We start from the raw sequence: 23,215 nt of genomic DNA on the forward strand, positions 1-23,215 counted from the left end.
CCTCAGTCTCCCTTTAAAGCCTTCGCCATCCCTTAAGGGTAAACTCGCCCAGCCACAGGCTCCTTTAGCAATTACTGACTATATACCCTTGGACCACCCTCCCAGCTTGAATTTCCAGTGCCCGCTGCTGGTCACCGAGTTGGTGATGGGGAACTGGTCCTGTCCCACCAGGTAAGCTCTCCCCAGAGCAGCTCTGCCCGAGTAGCTCCAGTGGCAACCGAGACCAGCAGCCCCGGCCGACGGCAGTGCCCAGCCAGCAGGTCGCCCCAACCCCGAAATGAGAAGGAAGCCTCACTGCTGGAGAAAAGCTAAAGCGGCTCTTGAAAATGCCAGCAGTGTTTGCCCGCTGATCTGGCTTGCCAGCCAACAGCTCCGAGCCTGCGAAGGTCCAGGTCTCGGTGAAACACAGCACTGGCAGCACAGAAAGGGCTTATCAAGGAACACAAACCCCGCGAATTTCCTAAATGGTTTCTAACGAGGGCTCTGCTCCCAGCCTGCTGTGGAAGCAGTCTGCAGAAATGCCAGAGTCGCTTCTCCTCGCGCTGCTCCGGGTGCTGGAGAAGGCAGTGAGGAAGAGGCCCCGGCTGCCTGGACTCGTGCCACAAATCCTGCAGAGCACAGCACAGGAGCAGGATACCAGGAACAGCTCACGTGCTTTCCCAGGCACTCCTGAAGAGACAGAAATGCCAATCTGCACATTTAAAGAAACAAGTTTTATAAAGAAGCAAGGTACAAGAGGTCAACATTTTCCATTTTATTATTCTAAATAAAAACCACACTTTGTGCTGAACAATGGAGTATAAAAGAACCCGATGTACAACGATTTTAGACATCTACTATTTGGGGGGAAAGTTTACAAAATATACAAAACTTTACAGCAAATAGATAGTAAACACTTAAATATCAGGAGGTCAGTACCTACTATTAACTTAACGAAAAGGTTAGACAGCAATTCAACTCTTTTACTTCTGCTTAATTATTCTGAGACCTGGATCCTTTGAGAAAGGGGAGAATAAAACTGAACTTTGCGGTTTAGAAGTTGGAGTAAGACCAGTCTCGAAGCACTGCCTTTTGGAGGGGGATTTTGTGTCAGGGCTTCCCGTGAGGACCCACAACCCAGCTGCTCTCTGCAAACACCGCTAGCACAGCTCACAGCGAAGTATTTCCCCTCTGCATTCCCCTGTTGCACCCCAAGGATCCCAAAGCACTTTGCAAACACGAGTTAAACCTCACAGCTGCTCCAGGCGAGGTAGGTAAGTGTCGCCCCCACGTTCACGGGGTGGGGGGAAGCGAGGCCAGGAGGCGAGCAGGCTTGACAAAGGCTGCACCACAAGTCAGCGGTGGAGCGAGGAATGGACCCAGGCACGGGGTTCCCACCCTGGCTCCCCGCCACTGCGAATGGCGCTTGGCCTCCGACACAGAGCTGTGCGCAGCTGCACCCCCGGCACACACACAGCCCCGCGCTGCTGTCCGGGAGCCCCCGCCATCACCGGGTGACTCCACCATGACGCAGCCGGGTCGGAGCTATGGCTCCTTGGGGCAACGCAGCCTGTGGGGGACTCAGGACTTGCTCCATCTACACAGCGTTCTGGAGGAATGCTGGAGCTCCCAGCCAGGCTGGCCAGACTCAGGGACAGTCACACTGCTGAGGGGATGGGGACGACAGAGCTCTGGTGCTGGCTGCAGGCTTGGAGACACCCAGGACCCTGCCAGGGGAGGGAGAATGCAGGTCTCTGACCCCTCTTGGGACAATCCCTTTGAGGAGGAGCCGCGGCATGAGGCCAGCCCAGTGCAGGAGTGCTGCAGGTCCAGATCTGTCCCCCCATCCCCTCTGCAGACAGGGCTTGCTGCTGATCTCAACACGTTTCACGTGGGAATAATTCATTATAACACAGGAAAGAATCCAAGACACAGAAACACCAGGGACCCAAGCGCTCCCCTCCATCCCCACACCCAAAAACGACCAGCAGAAAATGAGGTGGGCTTTTACTTTCCCATCCCTGTGCTCAGAAGGGTGGGTTTGCTTTGCCCATTAGTGTTTCAGTGTAAAAGCTTCTCTTTTTGGTTTATGTGCACAAAAGGCTTTTGCTTCACAGCTTAGCTAGATATGGGGCTGCAGATGCTACCACGTGGCAGCACCCCAACCCATCCAAAAGCTCATCACAGCTTCTGGGACATTTTAGGAGGGTCTCGAGGCTTTAAGGACTCGGCTCTCCCAAGCCTCGTCTGCCTCCCTCACATCCTTCACTGCAATCTCCAGAGCAGAGCAGGTCGCATCCATTCCTGTCTACCAGCCCATCTTGTCACCACCAGGACAACGAAGAAACCCCGTAACTCAAAGAGCTCCTCAGAGGAGCCTCCAGTGAACCGCCAACTCCCACGCTTTCCTAGAGCGCCATGCATTCTCGAAATGATTTTTTTTCCTTTAAACTTAACAACACTAGGCTAAACATGGCTCCGCAGACCAGCTAGAGATCACAGATCACAGCCTGGCAACTGACCGGCACTATGAGACTGGAGTTTGGAAACCAGAGCTCCAGTGGCAGACGTGGCACAGCCTGGACAGCCCCAGGGTCGGCAATCATTTCAGTGCCTCTCCTCCTCCAAAAACAGGCTCCAGGCACCAAAATCAGGACAAATCCAGTTTAACACCCCCCAGGGCGATGCCAGCTGGCCCCAAACCCAGCCAATATTACAGGGATTGGGGAAAGGACACAAACTCCCAACAGCCTCATCCTCAGACTTGTCCTCTTGTTCCTCCTCAGCAAGGTCTGTTCCTCCCACCCCACCTCCGTGTAGCAGGATCAGCCTCGGGTATTGCAGGTCCATGGGGAGACTGAGGATGACCCACGCTCAGGATGAAGGAGCTGCCTGGGAAGAGTCATTAGGCCCAGCCAGGGCTCAGCACTGCCGGCGGGGACACGGCTCGACACAGACTCTTGCCTCTTCTCCCGTCACAGCGGAGCTGGACCTGGACCTGAAGCTGCTGCGGTGGAAACGCAGCTTTACAGGCAAACCGCGGGGATCGAAGAATGGATGGAGCTGAAGGGCAGGGGCTTCCAGCAGCTGCACACCTCTGCGCCCTCCAACCCCTCTCTCCCCGGGATGTCAACTCCTCCCGCTCCCTCTCCCAGCTGATGGGGAGAAGTGCTCTGCAAACCCCAGGGGACATTACAGAGCTGCTAGCCCTCAGCACACACACTGTCGCTTCCCCCAGCCCCTCCACAGACACAGCGGCACCGAGCCGTCCCCACTTCTTATATTGCTACAGAGCTTCTTTACACGACTGCAACAGGGACGGGGCTAAAGGGAAGTTTGGTTTCGACGGGGAAGGCTGTAACAGGAGTAAACCGACCTGGCCAGGTCTGGGACTGGTAAAGAACAGGAAAGGATGGAGGCTGTCATTTCCCTAGGACGCTAAACATCAATATTCACTAAGCGCTTTGCGTCTCCCACACACTTTGCAGGTACGAGCCAGCAATCTTCACCGCACCCCCGGGAGGTAGGTAGGTACCACAAGTGTTACCACCCTCATTTTACAGATGAGGAAACTGAGGCAAAGAGGTGAAGTGACTTGCCCAAGGCCACAGCGGAGTGAGGGGAGCGACCCCCAGGAATTCCTAGCTCACCAACCACGCGTCCAGCCCACGCTGCTCCTCTGCCGCGGGTTGTCCCTTCAAAAGGAGGGGAAAGCGGGATAAGTTTACAGGGTTTGCAAATCACTAGTTTTGTTTTGTAACACCATATCTTTACAGAAGCGCAGGAGCCAATTTACTATGACTGTGGCTTGAAAACCCTGAGCGCTTCCTGTTTGTGAGGTAGAATGAGTTACCTAAGAGCAGTCATAACTCATGCTGCGGCATCGGAAATACTTGTTCCTCTCCACCTCTGCCCCACAGCAGGATAACATGGGAAAAAGCCGATCCCCACCCTTCCTGGTGTAAACACTGCCGGCAAGGGGCTGACCTCACCAGCGCAGCCGGGAGAGCCCACTGCGACGAGGAGTCCCCAGCCCGCACCTGATGTGCATCCAGGAGAGGCTGAGCTGAGGTTCTCACCAGCTGCTATTGCTGCCAGCTCCCAGAGCTGCTCTGCCACAGCCCCCAGCCGGTGCCTGCTGAAGTTACAGCATGATTCGACAAAAGATGAACGAACTTACGTCGCACCAACAACATCTTGCAACACACGTTTGCCACGAGACATGTCTGGGATGCGGTGATCCACAGCGGCAGCCACGGGAGGGGGCTATCCGTTCAGCAGAGAGAAGAGTCCTCAAAGGTACCTTCCTGGGAGTTAAGGCAACAGCTTCATCACGTCTTGTCTGCTGGGATCCATGCAGCTGCAGCGATGCCACTCTCTGGCATCCAGCGCTTCCAGCAACTGGCAGCCCTGGGACACACCATGCCGGCAAAGCACAACATGCAGGGCTGCCGTCGGCAGAAGAGAGCTGAGGAGACATCGGCACGCTCTCGATGGCCAGCTGCAGGCTGGCAGAAGTTAGGTGTGACCGTGCCATCACAAAATACCTCCCAAGGAACAGCTGACCCCACAACATGAACCTGCTTTCCCTGCCCTCTCCAGCGACTCCTCCGAGAGCTCCCTTTGCTCACGCATCTGCCTCTTTCCTTCCACGCAGCTGCCCCGCTGCTCAGGCTCTTCAGAGAGGTGGTGTCACTCCTTCATCTCCACCTTCAGAGATGGGGTCTCGGGGCACAAGCAAGCGGCATGTCACAGGCACAGCAGAGAAACAGCCACCCACGCTCCCTGCTCAGGCAGGGCTCCTGGAGACCAGTGGCACTGCCTGGGAACTGCCCTTGCGAGCGACAATCACCCTCCTACTCAATTTACCACCAGGTATCCCTCCTCGTTTGCGTGTGCACACTCACACGCTGCTTGCTCATCTCCCCTGCAACGGAGCAACGACTTCAAGGCTGATTCTGTGACACGGACTTTGCTTATCTCCTCGCAATAGCAGCAGAACCCCAGTGATGCCCAGAACAAGTCTTTTTCTCCTTTTTTCTTTCTTTTTTTTTTTCCTTTTCTTCGAGTCCAGCACCATCCTGCTCTGGCTCTGTCCCTCTCTACTGAGGTCAGGTGTGAAAAATCTTAGCAGCATCAGTTTGTGGACAAGCTCAAACTGAGGGTTAGCCTAGTCAAGTGGGCTAAAAGGTTAAAAAAAAAAAAATCTAGATTCAAAACCTAGTGAGAAATGCTAAAAACACAGAACTCGATGGCCTCTAACAGGACCAGAGGTAAGTAAACACGACAGACTTCTTGGAAACAGTGATGTAGCTTACGTGCTGTTAATTTGTACAATGCCACCAATCTAAAAAGCCCTAGCAAGGCCAAAAAAAATTAAAAAAAAAAATAGAAAAGGAGGATTCCATCCATGATGCCTGACCATTAAATAAAATAAATGACATTTTTTCCACAGCTTCTGTAATTAGTATTTGCTCCTTTGCTGGCCCTGCCCTGCCTCACCCCATCAGCTGTCTGTGTTTTTCTCCGCATCTTTGGAATGGATGATATACATGAAAGTCTGTTCGATGGTGAAGTCCGGGGGGAGGCTGCCTTTGTGCACGCCTATGTGCTTGCTCATGAGGTTGAGCGTGGAGCTGTAATGCCCGCACACAGTACAGCGGTACATGAGGGCTCCCGAGTGCGTCCGCAGGTGGCACTTGATGGTGGAGCGACCGCGGAAGAACTTGTGGCACACCTTGCACTGGTAGGGCTTTTCTCCGGTGTGGATCCTCCGGTGGTAGTTGAATTCACTGGTGTGGGCAAACCTCTTCCCGCAGACCTTGCAACTGTACTTGCTATTGCCTGGCTGGTTTTGCAGTGCCAAGTCTTCGCTCAGGAACTCCTCCGGCAGCTTCCTCTTCTGCAGGCCCTGCTGCTGGAGACGGTCTCCAAAGCTGGGTCGGATGTCCAGGCTGCCCCCGCACTTGTGCTGGCTGACATGGTAACGATACGCTGCTTCCAGCTTGAAGCTCTGACCACAGAAGTGGCACCGGAAAAGAGCCTCCTCCATGTTCTGGTGAACGGCCAAGTGCTTCTCCAGGAGGTGCCGATCCACGAAGCTGTTGGCACAAACAGAGCAGGAGAAGACCGAGATCCCCAAGTGAGACAGGGTGTGCCACATCAGGCTGCAGAGACTGAGGTGCCTTTGGTCACACACGCCGCACATCTGGCTTTTCAAGTTCACGTGGTCCAGGATGTGGTTGCGGATGGTGTGGAAATCTTTGGCCAAAGGCTTCCCGCAGGCAGCACACGCCAGCTCTGAGCCAGGCCCTCCCCCAAACATGGTGATCTTCCCAGGCAGCGGGTCGCTGGGGTGGACGATGATGTTGTTGTCGAAGACCCCTTCTCGTCGGTGGAGGGTCAGCTGCCACTGGGTGAAGAACTTGGTCTCGCACATGTCACAGGAGAAGAGAAAGATGCCGATGTGGGACAAAACATGAGTGACCCTGGAGTTCCGGTCCTGGAAGTGGGTTTCACAGACCTTGCAGTTCCCGGTGAGCAGATCAACGTGATCTCTTGCATGCTGGCGGATCAGCTGGATGTTGGGCTCCAGGACCTTCTTGCACACCTGGCAGGGCATGGCCTTGCTATCCCGGCTGTCGTTCTCAAAGGCCAGCTCTTCTTCACTGTCATCGCTCAGCTCAATAACTTCTTCTGATGGGCCCAGCTCTTCACTGGCATCTTCGAAACGCAGTTCATCCTCACCCAAATCCTCCAGCTGAAGCTCATCCATCTGCCCAAAACCTTGCTCTTTGGAGTGGTCACTGTTGCTGGGACAGGAGTTGCTCCCAGTGGAGATGTCCAGAGAAGGATCAGCGGTAAAGAATCCGCCTTTGCCGTAGTCGCCATTGCTCTGGACCTTATACTGCTGGCAGGAGCTTGTAGTGGTTTGAACAACAATGTTCACACCGCCCAGGCTGGGCTGGGTCGCCATACTCACGGCAGGAGCGAACTGCCCTTGATCCGATTCCTGTTCTGTCTTGGGAGGCTGCTGCGGATGCATCAGGGGAAGAGTCTGGCTGGCTTCACTCATGGTATTCCTGTCATCCTCTTTGTAGCTGCCTGCCACTTCCCCATGCAAGATGTAATTCCGTTCAGGGCCAAAATGTTCCCCGCCACTCCGGATTTCACCCAAAGAATGGCTCTGCTCTGAGGAGGTGCTACTCAGAGGACCTGACCGACCTTCACTCATGGCCAGGGAGGGTTGCTTTGTGATGGCTGAGCTCTCCAAGTCAGGGAAGGTTGAATGGCAGGCCTTCAGCAGATCTTCCATGCCCAGCCGCTCTGCAACCTCGTAAATGACGCCCACATTGATTAGGTCTGTGAAGAGCTCTGAGGTGTACACAAAGCTGAGGATCTTCTCGAAGTTGGCCGGCGTGATGAAATCCACTACGTAGGTCCTAGCAGCATCCAGCCCCGTGTTCAGAAAGAGGTTCTGGAAGTAGCCTGCGGCACAGGCCAGAACAGCCTTATGTGCAGCAAAGGAGCGGGTGCCCACCAAAATGGTGACGTCGCACATGGTCTCAGAGAGCCTGCACTTGTTGAGTTCCTTCAGCAGGTTGTTGGGGTGATTGGTGCTGTGCAACTTGATCCTCATGCCCATCTTAGCAGCTGCTTAAGAGTCCCTATCCTGGTCAGCTTCTTCTTCACGCATTCATCAGCTGCGTGAGCAGGAGGTGCTTGGCATCCAGAAACTGGCAGGGCAAGGGGCTCTAGAGAGAGGAAAATGCAAAAAATGTTAATACCTTAGCAACCAAAGAGACATCACTCTAGTCATACCTCAAATTTTCCACCTTCCTGACAAGCAACAGAGAAGCAGCAGCATAGCTGCTTAGATGGAGATTGACTGAAACCTATCTTGTAACTTCGAAGACTGACTCTTTGGGAAGTGAATGGAAAGACGCACAAAGTGAAAGACACAAACAGACAAAATAAAAAGTCATTTACTCTGCCAGCAACAGCCTGAAGTTCCCAATTCTATTTGGGCATGGACACAGGTCCCTCTGTCTCGCAGCTCCGCCCAGTTCTGAAACTGAGCCCCAACCGGTGCCTGTTACACAGACGTCCCCCCCTCTCCCCGAGCCAGGGATAACACTCCTGCCTGGAGGGCTGAAATTCAGACTCTACACGCTGGTTGGCTTCACCTCTGGGTCTCCTCCAGCCACCACCGCTTCATACCTTTGCTTCGGATTTCTCCCGTACCCACACGGTAACTTTTGGTTTCCAGGTGGGATCTCATTTCGGATTCTCCCCTGCACGCCAGCTTCTTTGGTTCCCCTGGGATTTCTCCTCTGCTACACTGGTACTTGCAGCACCTTTCAGTGCTCTTTTAGCCAGGCGGTTTGTGCAGTATTCCCAGGCTGCCCCTAGACACCTGGCCCATGTCACCAGCAATTCCCACCTGAGCTCGTCCTTCCAGCTTGTCCCACTGCCTTTGTCACCCAGTCCCACTCACAGGTGCTCAGCCAGCTCTCAGGACACCCGGGGACTCGACGAACTTACCCGGGAGCTCTATCCCTAATGCCCTGCCTTTTTCTTCCTGTGATAGAGAACAACGACCCCAGAAGCCAGCAGAGAGAGCGGGAGTTTGCAGGAGACGGAAGGGGACTGGGCTGCCTTCTGCCCCAGCTCCAGGGAAAGGCAAAAAGGAGCCGAGGACAGGCTCCCTGGGATGCTGAGGGATGGAGGCAGGGATGGCCCCTGCCCGAGAAGGCAGTGGGGAACCACTGCTCACAGCTGGGGGGGGGACGAGGAGGATGAGGATGGCCGAGGAAGGCTCTGGAGGGGAAACGCTCACCAGCACAGAAAATGCCTGGACGTGGGCAATTCCTGCAGCGTGGGGATCCCTGCGGGGGGGGGGGGGGGGGGGGGGGCGGCCTGGGGACGGGACAGGAGGGAAAAGAGACGGAGGAGGGAGGGGGGGACCGGGGGAGCAGCGGAAAGCCGGGGGGCGCGGGGGGCGGGAGGAGGCCCCGGAGGGTGAGGAGGGGCGGGCAGGCCCCGCTGCCTGCAGGCAGGCAGGCAGGAGAGGGTCCCCTCCCTGCGGGGGGGACAGGGAATCCCGAAGCTGCCCCAGGAGGAAAGGGAGCAACGCGCGGGGGCGGCAGGGACCCCCGGGAGGGGGGGGGGAGGCTGGAGGCGCCACGCGGGGCAGCAGGGGGCTGGGAGAGCCCCTGGGGTCGTGGTGAGGGGAGCCACGGGGGGGGGGTGGCTCTGGGGGGAGCCACGGGGGGCTGCAGGAAGGGGCCCCCTGGGGTCTCCGAGGGGAGCCACGGGGAACAGCGGGAGGCCCCGCGGGGCTCCGTGGGGGCAGCGGGAGGCCCGTGGGGGGCCGCGCGGGGCCCATCGCGGGGGGGCGGCGCGGGGCCCCGCGGGGGGCAGCCAGAGGCCGGCGGGGCTCCTTACCCGCCCGGCGCCCCGCACCATCCCGGCTCGGCTCACACAAAGGCGCCGACCCGCCCTCCGTCCGCCCCGGCCGCCGCCGGAGCCGCCTTCCGCCCGCCCGCGCGCGCGGCGGGGCCACAGCGCCCCCCGCGGCCCGGAGGGGAGCTGCGTGGCGGGGGCACGGGCACGGGCACGGGCACGGGCACGGGCACGGGCACGGGCACCTCTTCATTTACGGGGGGCAGGTGTGGGGCAGGGACAGGTCGCTGTAGCCCAAGAGCCCACGGGCCCCCGCCCCGGCCCCGCCGCCTCCGCGGACCCATCCCCGTGGGCTCGTCCCCGTGGGCTGTCCCGGGCGTGCAGCGCCGAGCACGCCGGGTCCCAGCGCGGCGCAGCCAAGACACAGAGACAGTCCGGGCGCGTGTCCCGCACAGGCACGGGTGGATGTATACAGGTGTACGTATACAGGTGTACGTATACAGGTGTACGTAAACAGGTGTACGTATACAGGTACAGGTGTATGTACACGGGTGTACGAACAGGCACAGGTGTGGGTGTAGGGCGCGTGCAAGGACACGCGTGCATGGGCCAGTACAGCTGCGAGCACGGTAGTGCGGCTCCAGCCCCGGCGGGTCGCACGACGGCTCCGCGGTCCGTGGGCGGCGGCAGCCGGTACCGCCGCCGCAGCGCAGTCCCCGGCGCCGGGGCCTCGCCCCGGGGCACAGGGCACGGCCCGGGCCGGCCCCCGGGGGTGGGGGCCGCGAGGCGCGCCCCGTCCAGCCCCGCCGGCTCACGCCGCCCGCAGCGGGTCCCCGCCGGCCGCGGGGGGCCCCGGGGAGCAGCGGGGGGACGGGCCACCGCTCCCCCGCCCCGCCGGCCGCTCGGGCTCCGCCGCCCGCTTCCCCATGAGCCCCACGAAGAAGTCGTGCATGTCCCCTGCGGAGAGACCCGCCGTCAGCGCCGCAGGGCCCCGCTGCGGGACCGGGACCGGGCGGGACTTACGCTTCTGCGGAGCCGCGGGCGCGGGGGGACCTGGAAGAGACCGAGGCAGGTGAGCGGCGCCGGCGGGGCGGGGGCCGGACCGGGCCGGGGCCGGGACCGGACGAACCGACCGACCGACCCTCTGCAGTCCCCCCTGCCCTCGCCCCCCCGGCCCTCACCGGCGTCCTCCTCCCGCAGCAGCTGCAGCAGGGCGGCGTAAGCGGCCCCGGGGCTGCCGCGGGCTCTCCAGGGCAGCGGCTCCGGGATGGGCATCCCCTGCGGGAAGCGAAGCGGGTGAGCGGGGTGGGGGAGTCCGGGGGGTCCGGGGTCCGCCCGCCGCTCCCCCCCCGGCGCCCCGACGGCCCTACCTGTGCGGGGGGCGCGGGGCCCGGCGGGGCGGCGTCGGCAGGGGGGCGGCGGGCGAGGGCGAGCGGCAGCGCCAGGACGAGCAGCGCCGCCAGCGCCGGGTGGCTCCTCATCCTCGGGGGGGGGGCCTGGGGGCGGCGGTCAGCGGCGGAGCGGCGGGGCCCCGAGGCCGCCCCGAGCCAGCGCCCCCTCCGTGGGGCGGCCCGGGACGAGCCCGGGACCGGCCCAAGCACTGGGGAGGGAAAGCAGCGACACGGGAGCCGGGGCGGGGGCCGGGGGCGGCGGGACCCCTGCCAGTATCTGCGGCTGGAGGAACCGCACCGCTTCCCGGGGATGGCGGGGATGGGGGGGGAGGGCAGTAAATGCCCCCTCGCCGCGAGCTGCGGGCTGGCAGCACGCTGCCAGCGTCCTGGAGAGGGGGCTGCACCGGGGGCTGCAGCCCAGGGGCTGCCTTACAGGGATGCAGGGTGGGACACGTTATGGGGGATGCATCACAGAGGTGCAGGGGGGGTGCAGGGGGACATGGCTCCGCTGCAGCCCCAGGGCTTCCGTGCCACCACTTGTGCCCGTGGTGCCGTGTTTGTGCAGTCACACATCAGCTGTACTGTGCAAACACGCACACAAGACCGAGCGTGGGCATACAGAGATCATAAACATGGGCTCGGACTCAGTCCTGCATGTTCACCCATGTTAGCCCACACACGCATTCCCCTGACACATGCACTGGCACACACACACATGTCCCCTGACACATGCACTGGCACACACACACACGTCCCCTGACACATGCACTGGCACACACACGCTTGCTGACAGCCAGATCCCAGACCCAGACTTGCTTCCAGAGCCCCCCTCAAGCCCTCCCCGAATTCAAGCGGCATCTTTGCCCCATCTCTCCTCCCGGCCCGTGCCCTCCCCCGCAGCTTTCACCAACTTCCCCCTCCTCCCTTCTCCCAGCCTGAGCCAGGTGAGGATAGGACACAGCAGCCCCCCAGGAACCCCGGGAAGCCCCCAGGGCAGGGTGCCGCGGGGGCACAGACCTGCTGACCCCTCAGTTGTTGTCTGGTGCAGAGCCGGGGGCAGAGCGTCCCTTGCCGCTGGCAGCCGTGGAGTGGGAGACGCAGTGAGGCGAGGTGGGCAGTGGCTGCAGGCTGCGCCGACGGTTCTCCCAGTGCGGGCTCAGCTGGGAGGCGAAGTACCAGGGTGCTGGCTGCTCTGCGGAGTTAAATAAGGGGCTCTGCCCATGGCATGGTGTGGGTGGGTGAGAGGAGAGCCGCCAATTGGGGCTGGGGGGGTGGTACCCCCACCCTGCAGCTTCACGCCCACGCAGGCACCGTGTCACCGACAGGCACCCGTTACACACACAGAGTCACACCGCGACATAAGCGCGCCCACGCAGGCACGCCAGCTCCCCACCGCACCACAGCGCCCTGTGGTAGGGGGCCAGCACACAGGCACCATGCCCACACAGCCCCCAGCCCCTCCTCGCACTGCAGGCATGGGAGGACACACGCACCTGAGCACGATGCAGCCATCGGCACATGCGGGCACACACGCGGTGAGAGCGGTCCTCTCCCTGCCATGCTGGCACAGCTGCTGGCAGTTGCTCTGCAACCGGGCTTTGGGAGGTCTCACACCACAGCAGGGATCAGCCGGGCTCCCACCACACACACGATGCACGTGCATGCACACACGCACTCATCTGCACACACATATGACTCAACTGCACACACAAACACACACGTGCACACAGAAACACACACACACTCTCTCTGTACCCTACACCCTGCCCATCTCTCCCAGCCCCACTCTGGGGTTCCCGGCCTGCCTGGTCCTGTGCTGCCTGTGGGGAGCACTCCCGGCTCTGACGGGCCCCGGCAGCCCCGGGTCTGGCCCCACATGGGTCTGCCTTTCCCCAGACCCCTCTGTGAACCAGACAGGGCCAGCACCACCAGCACCAGCCCCTCCCCGCCCCCACCCCGGCCCCAGCCACCCCAAGTGCCTCCGCTCCCCCACCTCAGCCAGGGGGCAGGGGTGTGCAGAGATGGAAGATGGGGAGGAAAAGTTGGGGGGAACTGGAGGGACGTGAGGGAAGGGGGAACATGCAGGCCAACAAGTGAGAGCCACCGACTTCAGCCCGAGCAACAGGCGGCTGCGACAGCCCCACGGGAAGGCAGTCCGGCAGCAGTGGCTTACGTGGCAGCGCAGCCCGGGGCAGGGCAGCATCTGCAGTGCTGGGGACGTTAATTAAATCGGAGCCTGGCCAGAGACGGCATAATTAATTAATAACACCTACTTGTGTAGTGCCAAGTGCGACGCAGCCGCGAAGAGCTGTGGTGCCCCGGGCTGTGGCGGGCTTGTTTACAGCTTTCACCCCTCGCCGTGCACAGGCGGGAAGGTCCCTGTGCTGGGACATGACACAGCCTGTGGCGGGAAGGCTGCAGGGAGCCATTGGAGCCAGGGCATGTCTGCACCGTCAAGTGCCTCTACGCACACACACATGCCCCCCCCCCACGCGCACATGCTGCCCAAGTGCCCTGGCACATGTGCCTGCACATGCCCCCCATGCACGACAAACCACATAGATGCTCCAGGGCCCACCTGGGAGCTGGTGCTGCTGCTGACGTGACGGGGAGTTGTCAGCTCCCGAAGGTAATGCAGGTGACATGTGGGGACAGGAAAAAAAAAAAAAACAACCTCTCCAAGAGCTTGACAAGTGCAGGAGAGAAAAGGCAGCGGGGGGGGGGGGGAGGGCGGCTGTTGTGAGAGCTGTGCAGGGACCCCAGCTTCTGGGGGCTGCAGGACTGGCAGAGGTCCCGTGGAACATGGGCTGCAGTGGTGGCACAGGGGCCATGCAGTGGCTCCTCTCTGTCCCCCTGCTCTGCTCTGGGCCGCAGCCCCCTTCCCTGAATGCAGCTCCAGTGCCAGCCCAGGAACCACAGTGCCAGCCTGGGGAGGGGCTGCAGGGGCACAGCTGGGCGAGGGGTGGCGCAGCAGGGAGCACCCTGCACAGGGGGTCCTGCAGCAGCGTGGGGGACCCTGGGCAGGGGGAGATGGGGACGGGTAGTGCAGGCAGGCGGGTGCCGAGGACCTCACGTGCCAGCCACCTATGGCCGCCCAGAAATTGCCTCTGCAACAGAGCGAGCTGCTTTCCCACTTAATGGGAAAAGTGGCCGCAATTTGGGGCCTTTCCAATCACTGCCGAGCTGAGCGCTGGCCGCAATCAGACGGCAGGAAAGGCAGGGGGCCAGGGTGGGGGGCCTCCATCCCCGCAGCATGCTGGAGGACTCCATCCCCGGGGCTGGGCTCTGCCCCCACCCCACTCCAGCACTGCGGCACCATGTCCTGGGCTCTGGCAAAACTGGGTCCCCCTGCCCCGCCGGTAACAGGGGGCACCCACTGCGACACCACCCGGGTACCAACACCAGAGCATCTGTTTAATGGGTTTGCAGCAACTCCTGGGCAGTGCAAGGACCTGGCGGGGCAGGGTGACGACACAAGGTGGGGTGGGCAGGGGTGCCGGTGTGTGGGTGAGGGTCCCGGTGGGGAATGGGGGTCCTCTCAGTGGACCAGGACCTCCATCTTGTGGCTGCCCCGCTTCTTGCAGATGGGGATGTTGCTGCCTGCCTTGGCCGACTCCACCACGGTGACAGCCATGTCGCCCTTCTGGAAGCGGGTGGAGAACCTGGGGGGGGGGGGGCAGGGCGGAGGGGTGGGGACACACCCAGCCCTGCCCAGCCCCACCTCGTGCCCAATGAGCTGCCTCCTTTACACCCACCACCTCTCAGGGGCTGCCTGCCACAGCTAATCAGGACCTTCCAGCTGATGCCCCACCCTTGCAAGCTTCGCCCCCACAAGCCTCACCCCGCCCTACCCCGCCCTTGTGAGCTCTGCCCCAGGCACCACCCTGCCCTGCTCTGCAAGTCCACCCCCGCAAGTCTTGCCCCGCCCTGCAGGCCCCACCCTTGGTAGCCCCGCCCCCCTCCCCACCCATACTGGTCAGCGATGTGCAGGGGCAGGGCCTGGGCAGTGGCATCCATGAGGGTCTGGTGCAGGCGGGTGATGAGCTCAATGAGGTGGTCACTGACGAGCAGAAAGTCGCCCTTGGCTCCTCCTGTGGAGGTCTGTGGGGAGACCGGGGGGGGGTCAGCCCCACCGGGGGCCCCCTGAGCCCCCAGGGACACCCCCCCCCGGGTACCTCCTTGAGGTGCAGGGCCAGCAAGCCGTCGGAGAAGCGGGTGACGGAGACACTGCGGATATCGCTCAGGCTGAGCACAGTCTTGGGCTGGGCGGCCTTGGGGTCAGCCAGGACCAGGTGCTCGGTGGTAAGCAGCAGCAGGCGTGGGACCGTCTGTGGGCAGGGGGGTCAGTGTGGCCCCACATGCCCTCCCAGTGCAGATGGGGATGGGGAGAGGGCTCACCTTGCCATTGGCTCTGTTCACCTTCCTCACAGTGTCAGCCATCACCAGCTTGTCCTTGGCCACGGCATGGAGCTTCTGGTACTTGGGGTTCTGCGTCAACCCCAGGTACTCACCCTGGAAGGGCTGCTGCAGGCTGGGGACAGAGGCCATCAGCCAGTGCTGCCCTGTGCACTGCCCCCCCCCCCCCCCCCCCCCGCCCCACCAGCCCCCCCCCCGGGCACCTTTTGGAGTAGAGTGTCTTTTTGTCCTTGAAGAGCTCACTGGCGCAGAGCTTGGCCTGCAGCAGGGCCCTGCGCTGTGGCGTCAGCTGCTCCCGGTACTTCTTGCACTGCCGAGGGAGGGGGTGATTCGGTGCCACCGAAGACCCCTGGCGGGGGCTGGCACAGAGAGATGCAAGGTCCCAACCGGAGCCCCCCCGCCTCCCCATCCCCCCCCCGCTCCCACCTTCCAGCGGTAGAAGATGCTCCTCAGCTCCTGGTTGGCGGCAGCCAGGAACTTGTATGGCGTGGGGGGCCAGGTCCGGTCCATCACTGACAGCGGTGGAAGGTTCCTCCTCAGCCCCACCAGGAACTTCTGCACCTGGGGGTGGCAACACGATGGGGGGTTGGGACGGTGCCCAGGCCAGCCCCGGGGGCAGGGGGCTGGGAAGGTGCCATGACCCCTCTCCCCCCAGCCCCGCTCACCAGCCGCCGGTAGATGAAGTTGGCCAGGCGGGCGCTGGCCCCGGAGCGGAAATACCTCCTGTACGCCCTGCGGACCTGCCGGAGATGGCCGTCAGTGGTGGCAGTGGTGGGGATGCGGGACCTCACCGCCCTCCCGCTGCCAGCCCCTGCGGGACATGGGTGTCCCTCCCCCCTGTCCCCATTTGGCCCCAGCAGAGAGGACAGCTGCTCCAGTCTGATAGGGTGGGCAGGAGCCAGCGTGGGCAGACAGACAGACAGCCCTGGACACAGCGGCATGGACAGCAGGACAGAGGCAGCGGGTAGGGTGCGCGGCCCTGTGGTGGGGCTGGCCCCGTTACCTGGTACCCTCTCCAGTAAGCGGCGATGGTGGTGGCAGCCGCACGACGGTGGCACTGGGACTTCAGCTCCTGGAGGAGCCGGCGAGACTGCGGGAGGTGAGAGCCCAGGGAGCCCGAGGCGGGGAGAGACCGACACAGATAGGGAGCGAGAGGAAGAGAGGCAGGAGAGAGGAAGGAGAGAAGGACGGAAGACAGGGAGAGATGAGTCTGGTCCCACCATGGGGCACGAGGGGCCCCTGGCCCCTCCCCGCTGTGCATCCCTCACCCCACTGCCCGCGCTGCCCATGCTGCCTGCACTAGGAGATCTGCCGGCCCTGGCCAGTGGCCCCGGGGTGCCCAGCCCTCACCTTCCAGCCCCGTGCATACGCCTGGATGATCAGTGCTGACCGCTTCATCTGCTTGTATTTGTTCTTTTGCTGTGGTGGGGAGAGGTGGGGTGAGCCAGGGGGCCCTGCCCAGGGGGTGAGGGATGGGCAGGGGAAGCGTGGCTGGGACCCCGCCTTCCTCACCATGTGGCCCCGGAACCAGGCAGAGATGATGATCTGGCTCTTGCGCATCAGCTGGTACTGGGTCCGACACCGCCAGCCCCGAAACGTCTTCTGGATGAGGGTGGCAAGTTGGGCCACGCGCTCCTGGCGCCGCCTCTCCAGGTCGAAGAGCTGGGGACAGCCAGGGCGAGCGCTGGGATGCCGAGCTGCCTCCAGGGGCTGCAGCGTCACCCAGGAGCCCCTGGGATGGGCTTGGGGCTGCCAACCGGGCGAGGGGACCCGTGGGGCTGGCACACGCTCTGGGTCAGGCCCTGCATTCCCCAGCAGCCCAACTGCCCCATAGCGAGGTCCTCCGCTCCCCCATTCCTGGACTCACGGTGTGTGGTGAGCGGATGAAGATCTTGGTGTGGCCGAACGCCAGCTCCTCGGGGGGGAACGCCAGCTCCGCCAGCAGCACCTTGGCCCCCTCCCTGCACCATGGCAGGAGACGAGGCTGGTCAGAGCCTCCGCAGACCCTGGGCCAGGGGGCTGCCAGACACGTCCATGGTCTGGCCCAGCCCCGTACCTGTCACTGCCGGCCCAGCGGGGCCAGGTCCGGGGGCTGAGCATCTTGTAGCGCTCCAGGAAGAGGCCGTAGAGCTGGCGGAAGGCATAGCCTGCCCGCCGCACCCGCACGTTCTCCATCAGCCCCAGGTACCGGATCTGCGCCAGCACCAGCTCTGGCGTGAAGAGCATTGCTGTTTTGGTCTCGTTGGGTTTGATGCACCTGGGGAGGGCAGCGGTGGGCTGGGGGGGTCCCGCTGGCACCAGAGACAGGGCCGGAGCTCCCTCCCAGGGCTGGTACCTGATGTAGTTGGGGTTCTTGGAATAGAGGTTCTTCATCAGCGTTGCTACTGAGGCCTTGAACTGGAAGCCTGCGGTGGGGGGCAGCTTGAGGGAGACCCTCTGGGGGTCTCCCTCAGGGAAGAGGGAGCGCAGCAGTGTGTGCTGGGCGGCCCACATGGCCTGCGAGAGGTCGCGGAAGAGCAGGTCGTTGTTCTTCTCAATGAAGCCTGTCACGTTGTAGGTCACCTGGGCACAGGAGTGGGGTCAGTGCTCAGCGGGTGCCTGGGGCGGCCGCACTCGGGGAGGGAGGAGGGAGCAAGCGGGTTACGGTTCAGTGTCTCCATGCCCATTCCCAGTCCAGCCCCACATCACCCATGCAAAGCTGGGAAGAGAACCCAGGGGTCCTGGCTGCCCCCAGTGGGGCCAGGGCTGCAAGTGCCAGCGGGTGCCCGCGGCTGCTGGCGGACCTTGCCAGCATAGTGGTGGATGCGGAAGCATTGTGGTGGCAGGCTGGCGTCCATGACGTGCCGGGCGTTCTGGGTCTCCTTGCTCTCATAGTGCTTGTGGGTGGCGAAGAGCTGGTTCAGCTTGGTGAGGAAGGTATCCTCGTTGACCACTCCGGGCCGCAGGCACTCCTCATCCAGCATGGCCAGGATTCCGCACTTGCTCTGCACCATGATGGACAACGTCACCCCAAACCAGCCCTGTCCCTGAGCAGCGGCTCCATCGAACCGGGGCTGCTCCAGGCTCTGCTCAGCCCAAATTCGTGCAGGGTGCAATGCGGGGGAGCTGGGACCCTGACCCGGGCCCCTGGCACAAGGGGGCAACTCACGTTCTCGATCAAGTTGCAGATGATGCTGTTGTCGAAAAACTCCACTGGGGTCCACTGGATGCCCTGGGAGCAGACAGGGGTCAGACGCACGGACCCCTGGACACATGGCGCATGGACCCTGCCCCACGGACAGCCCCCAGCTGATGTGGGGCAGGAACCGGATGCCTGGCCACGGGAACGGGGATCCTGAATCCCTCCCTGCCTTCCTGCTATTGAATCTGCTCCCGGCAGGGAGCGGGGGGAGGGAGGGACATGCTGTGGAGCTGTCTTTGGCACTTCCCCATCCCTGGGGGGCCAAGGCTCCTTGGGGCCATGCTCTGCACAGGCAGAGGGGCCACATCCAGCCTGACTGGCACAGGCAGGGGGTACCTCTCGGACGTATTCCTCCTGCTCCTCCTTCAGGGTCATCAGGATGAAGATCTGCTGCAGCTTCTCATTGCAGTAGTTGATGATGAACTGCTCAAAGCCGTTGTCCTGCAAGAGAAGGGTCCTGCGTGGCAGGTCATGCCCGAGCCCCCGGCCCTGCCCCACGTCCCACCTGCTGCTCCTGGCTCCCCCCCAGCAGCAGGATGGGGCTGGGTGGGCCCTGCACTCGCCTGGAAGATCTCAAAGCCATAGATGTCCAGGACACCCATCACCTTCCTCTGCTTGCCCGGCTTCACCTGGGGAGACACCGGGGTGCTGAGCTGTGTCCTGGCCCTGTGTGGGGTGGGGCTCTGGGGCCTGTCACCCTGGGCGCTCACCTGGATGCTGGTGTTGATGCGGTTCACCAGCCAGTCGAAGAGGCGGCTGTAGATGTTCTTGGCCAGTGCGTCCCGGCCGTAGTAGCCCTGGGGAGAGGGGCGAGGAGCTCATGCCGGCTCCTGGGGGGCTGCCAGGCCCCCAGCAGGGGACGGTCCCACTCACCTGGGGGACGCTGAGGGTGGTGAGCACTGCCTCGTCCCGCGCCTTTACGGTGCGGGAGCACAGCGCCCGCTCTAACATGCTGGGGTCCAGCCCGATCAGCTCGCAGATCTCCTGCAGCTCTGCACGGGGAGGCAGCGGTGCTCAGGCCGAGCAGGGGCCACCCCACCCCCCCCCCGGGCCCATCCCTGTCCCTGTCCCTACCCTGCGGCTCAGCGATGCTGCAGGCCTCCATCCCACTGGACTGGTAGTTGCTGCTCAGCTGCACGTTGCCCAGCTTGAGCACCACAGCTGTCACCTCCAGCAGCGCCGTCACCTCGGTGGGCGAGAAGCCTATGACCCTCATGGCATCCTGGGGACGGACAGAGGCAGCTCAGGAGGCTGGCAACAGCCCCAGGGTGTTTTGGAGGGGGGGGTGTCACAGCTTCCTGGCCTCCCAGGCCCCAGCCAGCAGTACCTGCATGGCGCGGAAGTTGGCCGCGTCATCCATGCCGGGCAGGCCAGAGCTCTCCCGGTTCAGGTAGCTGTAGTGCCGGCAGTCCTGGCGGAGCTTCAGCTGCTCTGGGTGGGGAGGAGGCTGCTCAGCCATGGCCCCTCCCGGCCCCCCTCCACCCCCCGTGCTGGGGTCCTGGACCTACGGAGCAGCTGCGCTGAGCCCCCGGCCAGGAGCTGGTAGAAGATGTGGAAGTTCCTCTCGCCCTTCACATGCCGGACGATGCGGGATTTCTCCAGCAGGTCTGCAGGCAGGGGTCGGTGTCACCGGGGCATGTGGGGTGGGACCCCCTGGGACGGGCGATTGGTACTCACAGTTGCTAATGACCCCTCCCAGGGGCTCCCCCTTGAAGTCAAACTCCACGTCCATGTACTTGCCCTGAGGGACGGGGCTGGGGTCAGGGCAGGGGGACCCTGTGGGGGAGCAGCAGCTCCACTCCCCATGTACCTGTCCCCATCCCCTGCTGTGCCTCCAGCCCCATCAGGGTCCACGTGGCCCCAGCAGGGTCCGGCCCACGGGATGCGGCTCCACCATCCCACTTCCCCAGTCACTCACGAATCTGGAGGAGTTGTCATTGCGGACAGTCTTGGCGTTTCCAAAGGCTGTGGGGGGAGGATGGGGTTACAGTGTGGTCCAGGGGGAGCTGTGCTGAGCCCTGGGATGGGCACAGGGTGCGAGGTGTGGGTGCTTACCCTCCAGTACGGGATTGGACTGGAGGAGCTGCTCCTTCACCTTGTCCACCTCCTCCCCTTTGCTGCACACGGCCGCCACGTAGGACATCACCAGCTTGCTGGCCTCTGTGAGTGAGGGGCCATGGGTGCCAGGGCTAGAGGTGCCGGGGCCATGCCTGCCCATCCCGCGAGCCTCTCACAGCCCTGTGAGCGCCTGGCAGCAGCCCCAGCTCTACCTGTCTTGCCGGCCCCACTCTCGCCAGTGATGAGGATGCACTGGTCCCTGTCCCGATCCCGGAGCGAGCGGTAGGCATCGTCAGCGATAGCATAGCTGGGGGCGGCGAGGAGGAATTAGAAGGGGGCTGGAGGGGTCCAGGGGCTTCAGGAAATGCCAAGAGCCCCTGTTGTGGCTTTAAGGCTGCCCGAGTGGACTCCCCCACACCCCGAAGCCTCGGGCTTGCCCGTGGGTGAAGCCCTTAGCAGGATCCAGGGGGACTGAGGGCACCTCAGGGCTGTCGGGCTCCCCATGCTCACATGTGGGGCTTCACAGCAAAGAAGTTGCAGTTGTGGTACTCCTGCACCTTCTCGGGGGTGTAGATGGGCAGGGACCGGTAGGGGTTCACTGAGATCACCACGTTCCCGATGTACGTCTGCAGGCAAGCAGGACGGCGTGGGTGCAGGGCTGGGAGGACCCAGCCCAGATCCTGTGCTCTCCCCTGCTCCCCACCCCAAAGCCTGTACCCTGCTCCCCATCCCAGACCCCATACCCTGCTCCCCATCCCAGACCCCATGCCCCCGGCCCAGTGCCCACGTAGATGTCACTGCGGCGGAAGCGCTCCTGCAGGGTGTGGAGCAGCGAATTCTCAGTGAGCGGGTCCAGCAGCACCAGGTCCCCGACCGCTGCGGCATCCAGCAGCGAGGTGGTGGCTTCCATGGCCGGGCAGCTCCGGGGCAGCTGGGGCAGAGTTGAGGAAGGGGCTGCAGCCCATGGACACGCAGCCCCTTCCCCAAAACACCCCCCCCCGCAGTCCTCAGCAGCCCCTGCACCCCCGAGGCCCTGGCTGGCCCTCACCCTCGGAGGCTCATAAGGGCCCCACGGAGAGCAGGGTGCCCCAGCACCCAGGGGGCACAGACCCACTGAGATGTATGGCAAGGCTCGAAGCACCGGCTGAGCCCAGCGCGGGGCAGGGCAGGATGCGGCCCTTGGCCAGCAGGATGCAGCTGAGACCTTGGCTGCTCCCTACCCCTGCCATGCCCAGCTCCCCCAGGCACTGTGCTGGGGCTGGCAGCCACCGGGGACAGGGGACAAGGCAGCTGCACACCTGCACTGACACAGAGGGCTCCTTCCTGGGGCACCCTGGTGCCCAGGACCCCGTGGTGGGGATGGGAGCTCAGGATGCCTCCTGCCCACCGCTGCGGGGGAAGTGGGGGCCCGGCCAGGAAACGTGGACACCTGGATCCTATTCTTGAGGCAGAGATGAATTCAGCCTCCGCTTCCTCCCTCCTTCCTGGCAGGGGGAAGCTGGGGAGGGGAAGGAACAGGCTCAGGGCTGGGGGAGCCCAGGCCCCCCCAACAGCCCTGCAGCCAGCAGCACCCAAGGGCTCCCATGAGAGACAGTGCTGCTTTCCCCCCACGCTCCACCGATCCCTCACCTGTCTTTTACAGAGCAGCCGTGTTCCCTGGGGTGACCTTCACCCTTGCTTTACAGCCCAGGCACAGGGCTGTAAACCCAGCCCCACTTATCGGTGCCCGGGGAAAGTTCATGAGTGAGGAGGTGGGGAAGGATGGGGCAAACGGGGTGATGGAGACGGCTCCATCAGGAGCTGCCCCACTGGCAGCAGCCTCCAGAGAGGATGGCAGAGCCTCCGGTGGGTCCCTGCAGCCTCCCCCTGCACAGGGCACCAGCACCAAGACTCCCGTGCTGCTGGGTGTGGGACCCCAGGGTGAGCACGGGTGGGAACCAGAGCAAGAGCCCCCTGTGCAGCTCCAGGGCAGCCCTGGGCTCGCCCCAGTCTTCCCCCCGGTGCTGGGTCTCAGAGCTCCCCACGCCCTGTGGAATGGAGGTCCCCTGGGATGGGGGCTCTGGGGACAGGGCACCCCCGGCCAGCCCTGGGGTGCAGGGGGCTTGGGTGCTTCAGGCTGGTGGCTGGGAGCAGAGGGGTCCGCAAACTCACCTCCCAGTCCCAGAGCAGCAGCTCCTGGAGTGGCTTCAGCTGGGGCTGCCTGGAAGCCGGCAGGGCTCAGCCCAGCCCAGCCCAGCCCCCGGTGCTGGCCCGGTCCAGCCCACGGAGGGGCGGGGGGCCGGAGGGACCTCCCTCAGAGCACCACACCTGCTCGCAGACAGGGAAACTGAGGCACAAAGCACACCAGCCAGCTGGGAAGCAGCCCCAGGCTGCCCACCAGCCCTGCAGGGTCCCAGCCCGGATGGGCTGCTGCTGCCCCACTCCCCACCCCAGCAGCTCGTAGCAGGAACAAGCAGAGAAAAATCACTTGCAGCCAAGCAAACAAAAGGAGCTTCCTCCCAGGGCTGCGGGAAACCGGGGCAAGGTACAGGGGCTGGCAGAGCCGGGAGCGCCCAGAGCTGCTCCTGGGGAAGAGGACACCTGCCTGCATCGCAGCCAGGGCAAGACACCTGTGGCCACGGTCAGTCCTGCCTTTGCTCTGGGGCTGCCACAGGGAACCCGTCACCCAGGGGCCTGTTCTTTGTCCCCCAAGCACCACGCAGCATCCTCAGCAGAGCGAGCTCCCATGGGCAGAAGAGCCAGAGCCGAGGACGAGCCCCAGGGTCACTGTGGGACAGACAAAAAA

At 63.0% G+C, this 23,215-nt stretch overlaps 3 protein-coding genes across 7 annotated transcripts; all 3 read right to left on the bottom strand.

Annotated features, from left to right (window-relative positions):
• Positions 1 to 730: 730 nt before the first annotated feature.
• Positions 731 to 10,420, bottom strand: ZBTB39 (zinc finger and BTB domain containing 39). 4 transcript variants are annotated; one of them, XR_012997200.1, is made up of 3 exons: positions 9,427 to 9,478; positions 4,160 to 7,733; positions 731 to 3,674 (listed from the first exon to the last, which is right to left on the bottom strand). XR_012997200.1 is itself a non-coding variant. In XM_076360544.1 (2 exons), the coding sequence occupies exon 2, from the start codon at positions 7,622 to 7,624 to the stop codon at positions 5,486 to 5,488; it is 2,139 nt and encodes a 712-aa protein (XP_076216659.1). In that variant the 5' UTR covers positions 7,625 to 7,733; positions 10,408 to 10,420; the 3' UTR covers positions 731 to 5,485. The 4 variants fall into 4 exon arrangements, 3 of the variants coding, with proteins under 3 accessions (XP_076216659.1, XP_076216657.1, XP_076216660.1); XM_076360544.1 differs by lacking the exon at positions 9,427 to 9,478 and adding an exon at positions 10,408 to 10,420 and having other exon boundaries at positions 731 to 7,733; XM_076360542.1 differs by having other exon boundaries at positions 731 to 7,733.
• On the bottom strand, positions 10,196 to 11,966 carry TAC3 (tachykinin precursor 3). The gene is made up of 5 exons (XM_076360278.1): positions 11,793 to 11,966; positions 10,755 to 10,984; positions 10,566 to 10,662; positions 10,408 to 10,437; positions 10,196 to 10,341 (listed from the first exon to the last, which is right to left on the bottom strand). The coding sequence occupies exons 2-5, from the start codon at positions 10,863 to 10,865 to the stop codon at positions 10,196 to 10,198; spliced, it is 384 nt and encodes a 127-aa protein (XP_076216393.1). The 5' UTR covers positions 10,866 to 10,984; positions 11,793 to 11,966.
• A 2,210-nt stretch (positions 11,967 to 14,176) lies between these two features.
• On the bottom strand, positions 14,177 to 21,340 carry MYO1A (myosin IA). Of its 2 annotated transcripts, XM_076360539.1 has the most exons (28): positions 21,218 to 21,340; positions 20,941 to 21,056; positions 20,643 to 20,737; positions 20,428 to 20,532; positions 20,291 to 20,337; positions 20,050 to 20,113; positions 19,881 to 19,979; positions 19,700 to 19,803; positions 19,447 to 19,594; positions 19,246 to 19,364; positions 19,083 to 19,169; positions 18,936 to 19,001; positions 18,709 to 18,813; positions 18,340 to 18,402; positions 17,975 to 18,175; positions 17,527 to 17,753; positions 17,248 to 17,448; positions 17,059 to 17,152; positions 16,704 to 16,853; positions 16,542 to 16,610; positions 16,195 to 16,281; positions 15,857 to 15,931; positions 15,618 to 15,752; positions 15,395 to 15,501; positions 15,174 to 15,306; positions 14,951 to 15,103; positions 14,749 to 14,876; positions 14,177 to 14,437 (listed from the first exon to the last, which is right to left on the bottom strand). In XM_076360539.1, exons 1-28 carry the CDS (start codon positions 21,338 to 21,340, stop codon positions 14,314 to 14,316), a joined length of 3,225 nt encoding a protein of 1,074 aa, XP_076216654.1. In that variant the 3' UTR covers positions 14,177 to 14,313. The 2 variants fall into 2 exon arrangements, with proteins under 2 accessions (XP_076216654.1, XP_076216655.1); XM_076360540.1 differs by lacking the exon at positions 16,195 to 16,281.
• Between the last annotated feature and the right edge of the window lie 1,875 nt (positions 21,341 to 23,215).

Source organism: Aptenodytes patagonicus, chromosome 27 (genome assembly GCF_965638725.1).
Source record: "Aptenodytes patagonicus chromosome 27, bAptPat1.pri.cur, whole genome shotgun sequence".
NCBI lineage: Eukaryota > Metazoa > Chordata > Aves > Sphenisciformes > Spheniscidae > Aptenodytes > Aptenodytes patagonicus.

Coding starts and splice junctions, on each gene's coding strand:
- MYO1A (XM_076360539.1), bottom strand. CDS start 21,340: ATGGAAGCCACCACCTCGCTGCTGGATGCCGCAGCGGTCGGGGACCTG. Junction 20,338..20,427: donor GTCCAATCCCGTACTGGAGG/GTAAGCACCCAC, acceptor CTCCCCCCACAG/CCTTTGGAAACGCCAAGACT. Junction 17,153..17,247: donor CGCTGGGCCGGCAGTGACAG/GTACGGGGCTGG, acceptor GCCATGGTGCAG/GGAGGGGGCCAAGGTGCTGC.
- ZBTB39 (XM_076360544.1), bottom strand. CDS start 7,624: ATGGGCATGAGGATCAAGTTGCACAGCACCAATCACCCCAACAACCTG.
- TAC3 (XM_076360278.1), bottom strand. CDS start 10,865: ATGAGGAGCCACCCGGCGCTGGCGGCGCTGCTCGTCCTGGCGCTGCCG. Junction 10,663..10,754: donor GCCCCGCGCCCCCCGCACAG/GTAGGGCCGTCG, acceptor CGCTTCCCGCAG/GGGATGCCCATCCCGGAGCC. Junction 10,342..10,407: donor GCCCGCGGCTCCGCAGAAGC/GTAAGTCCCGCC, acceptor GTCTCTCCGCAG/GGGACATGCACGACTTCTTC.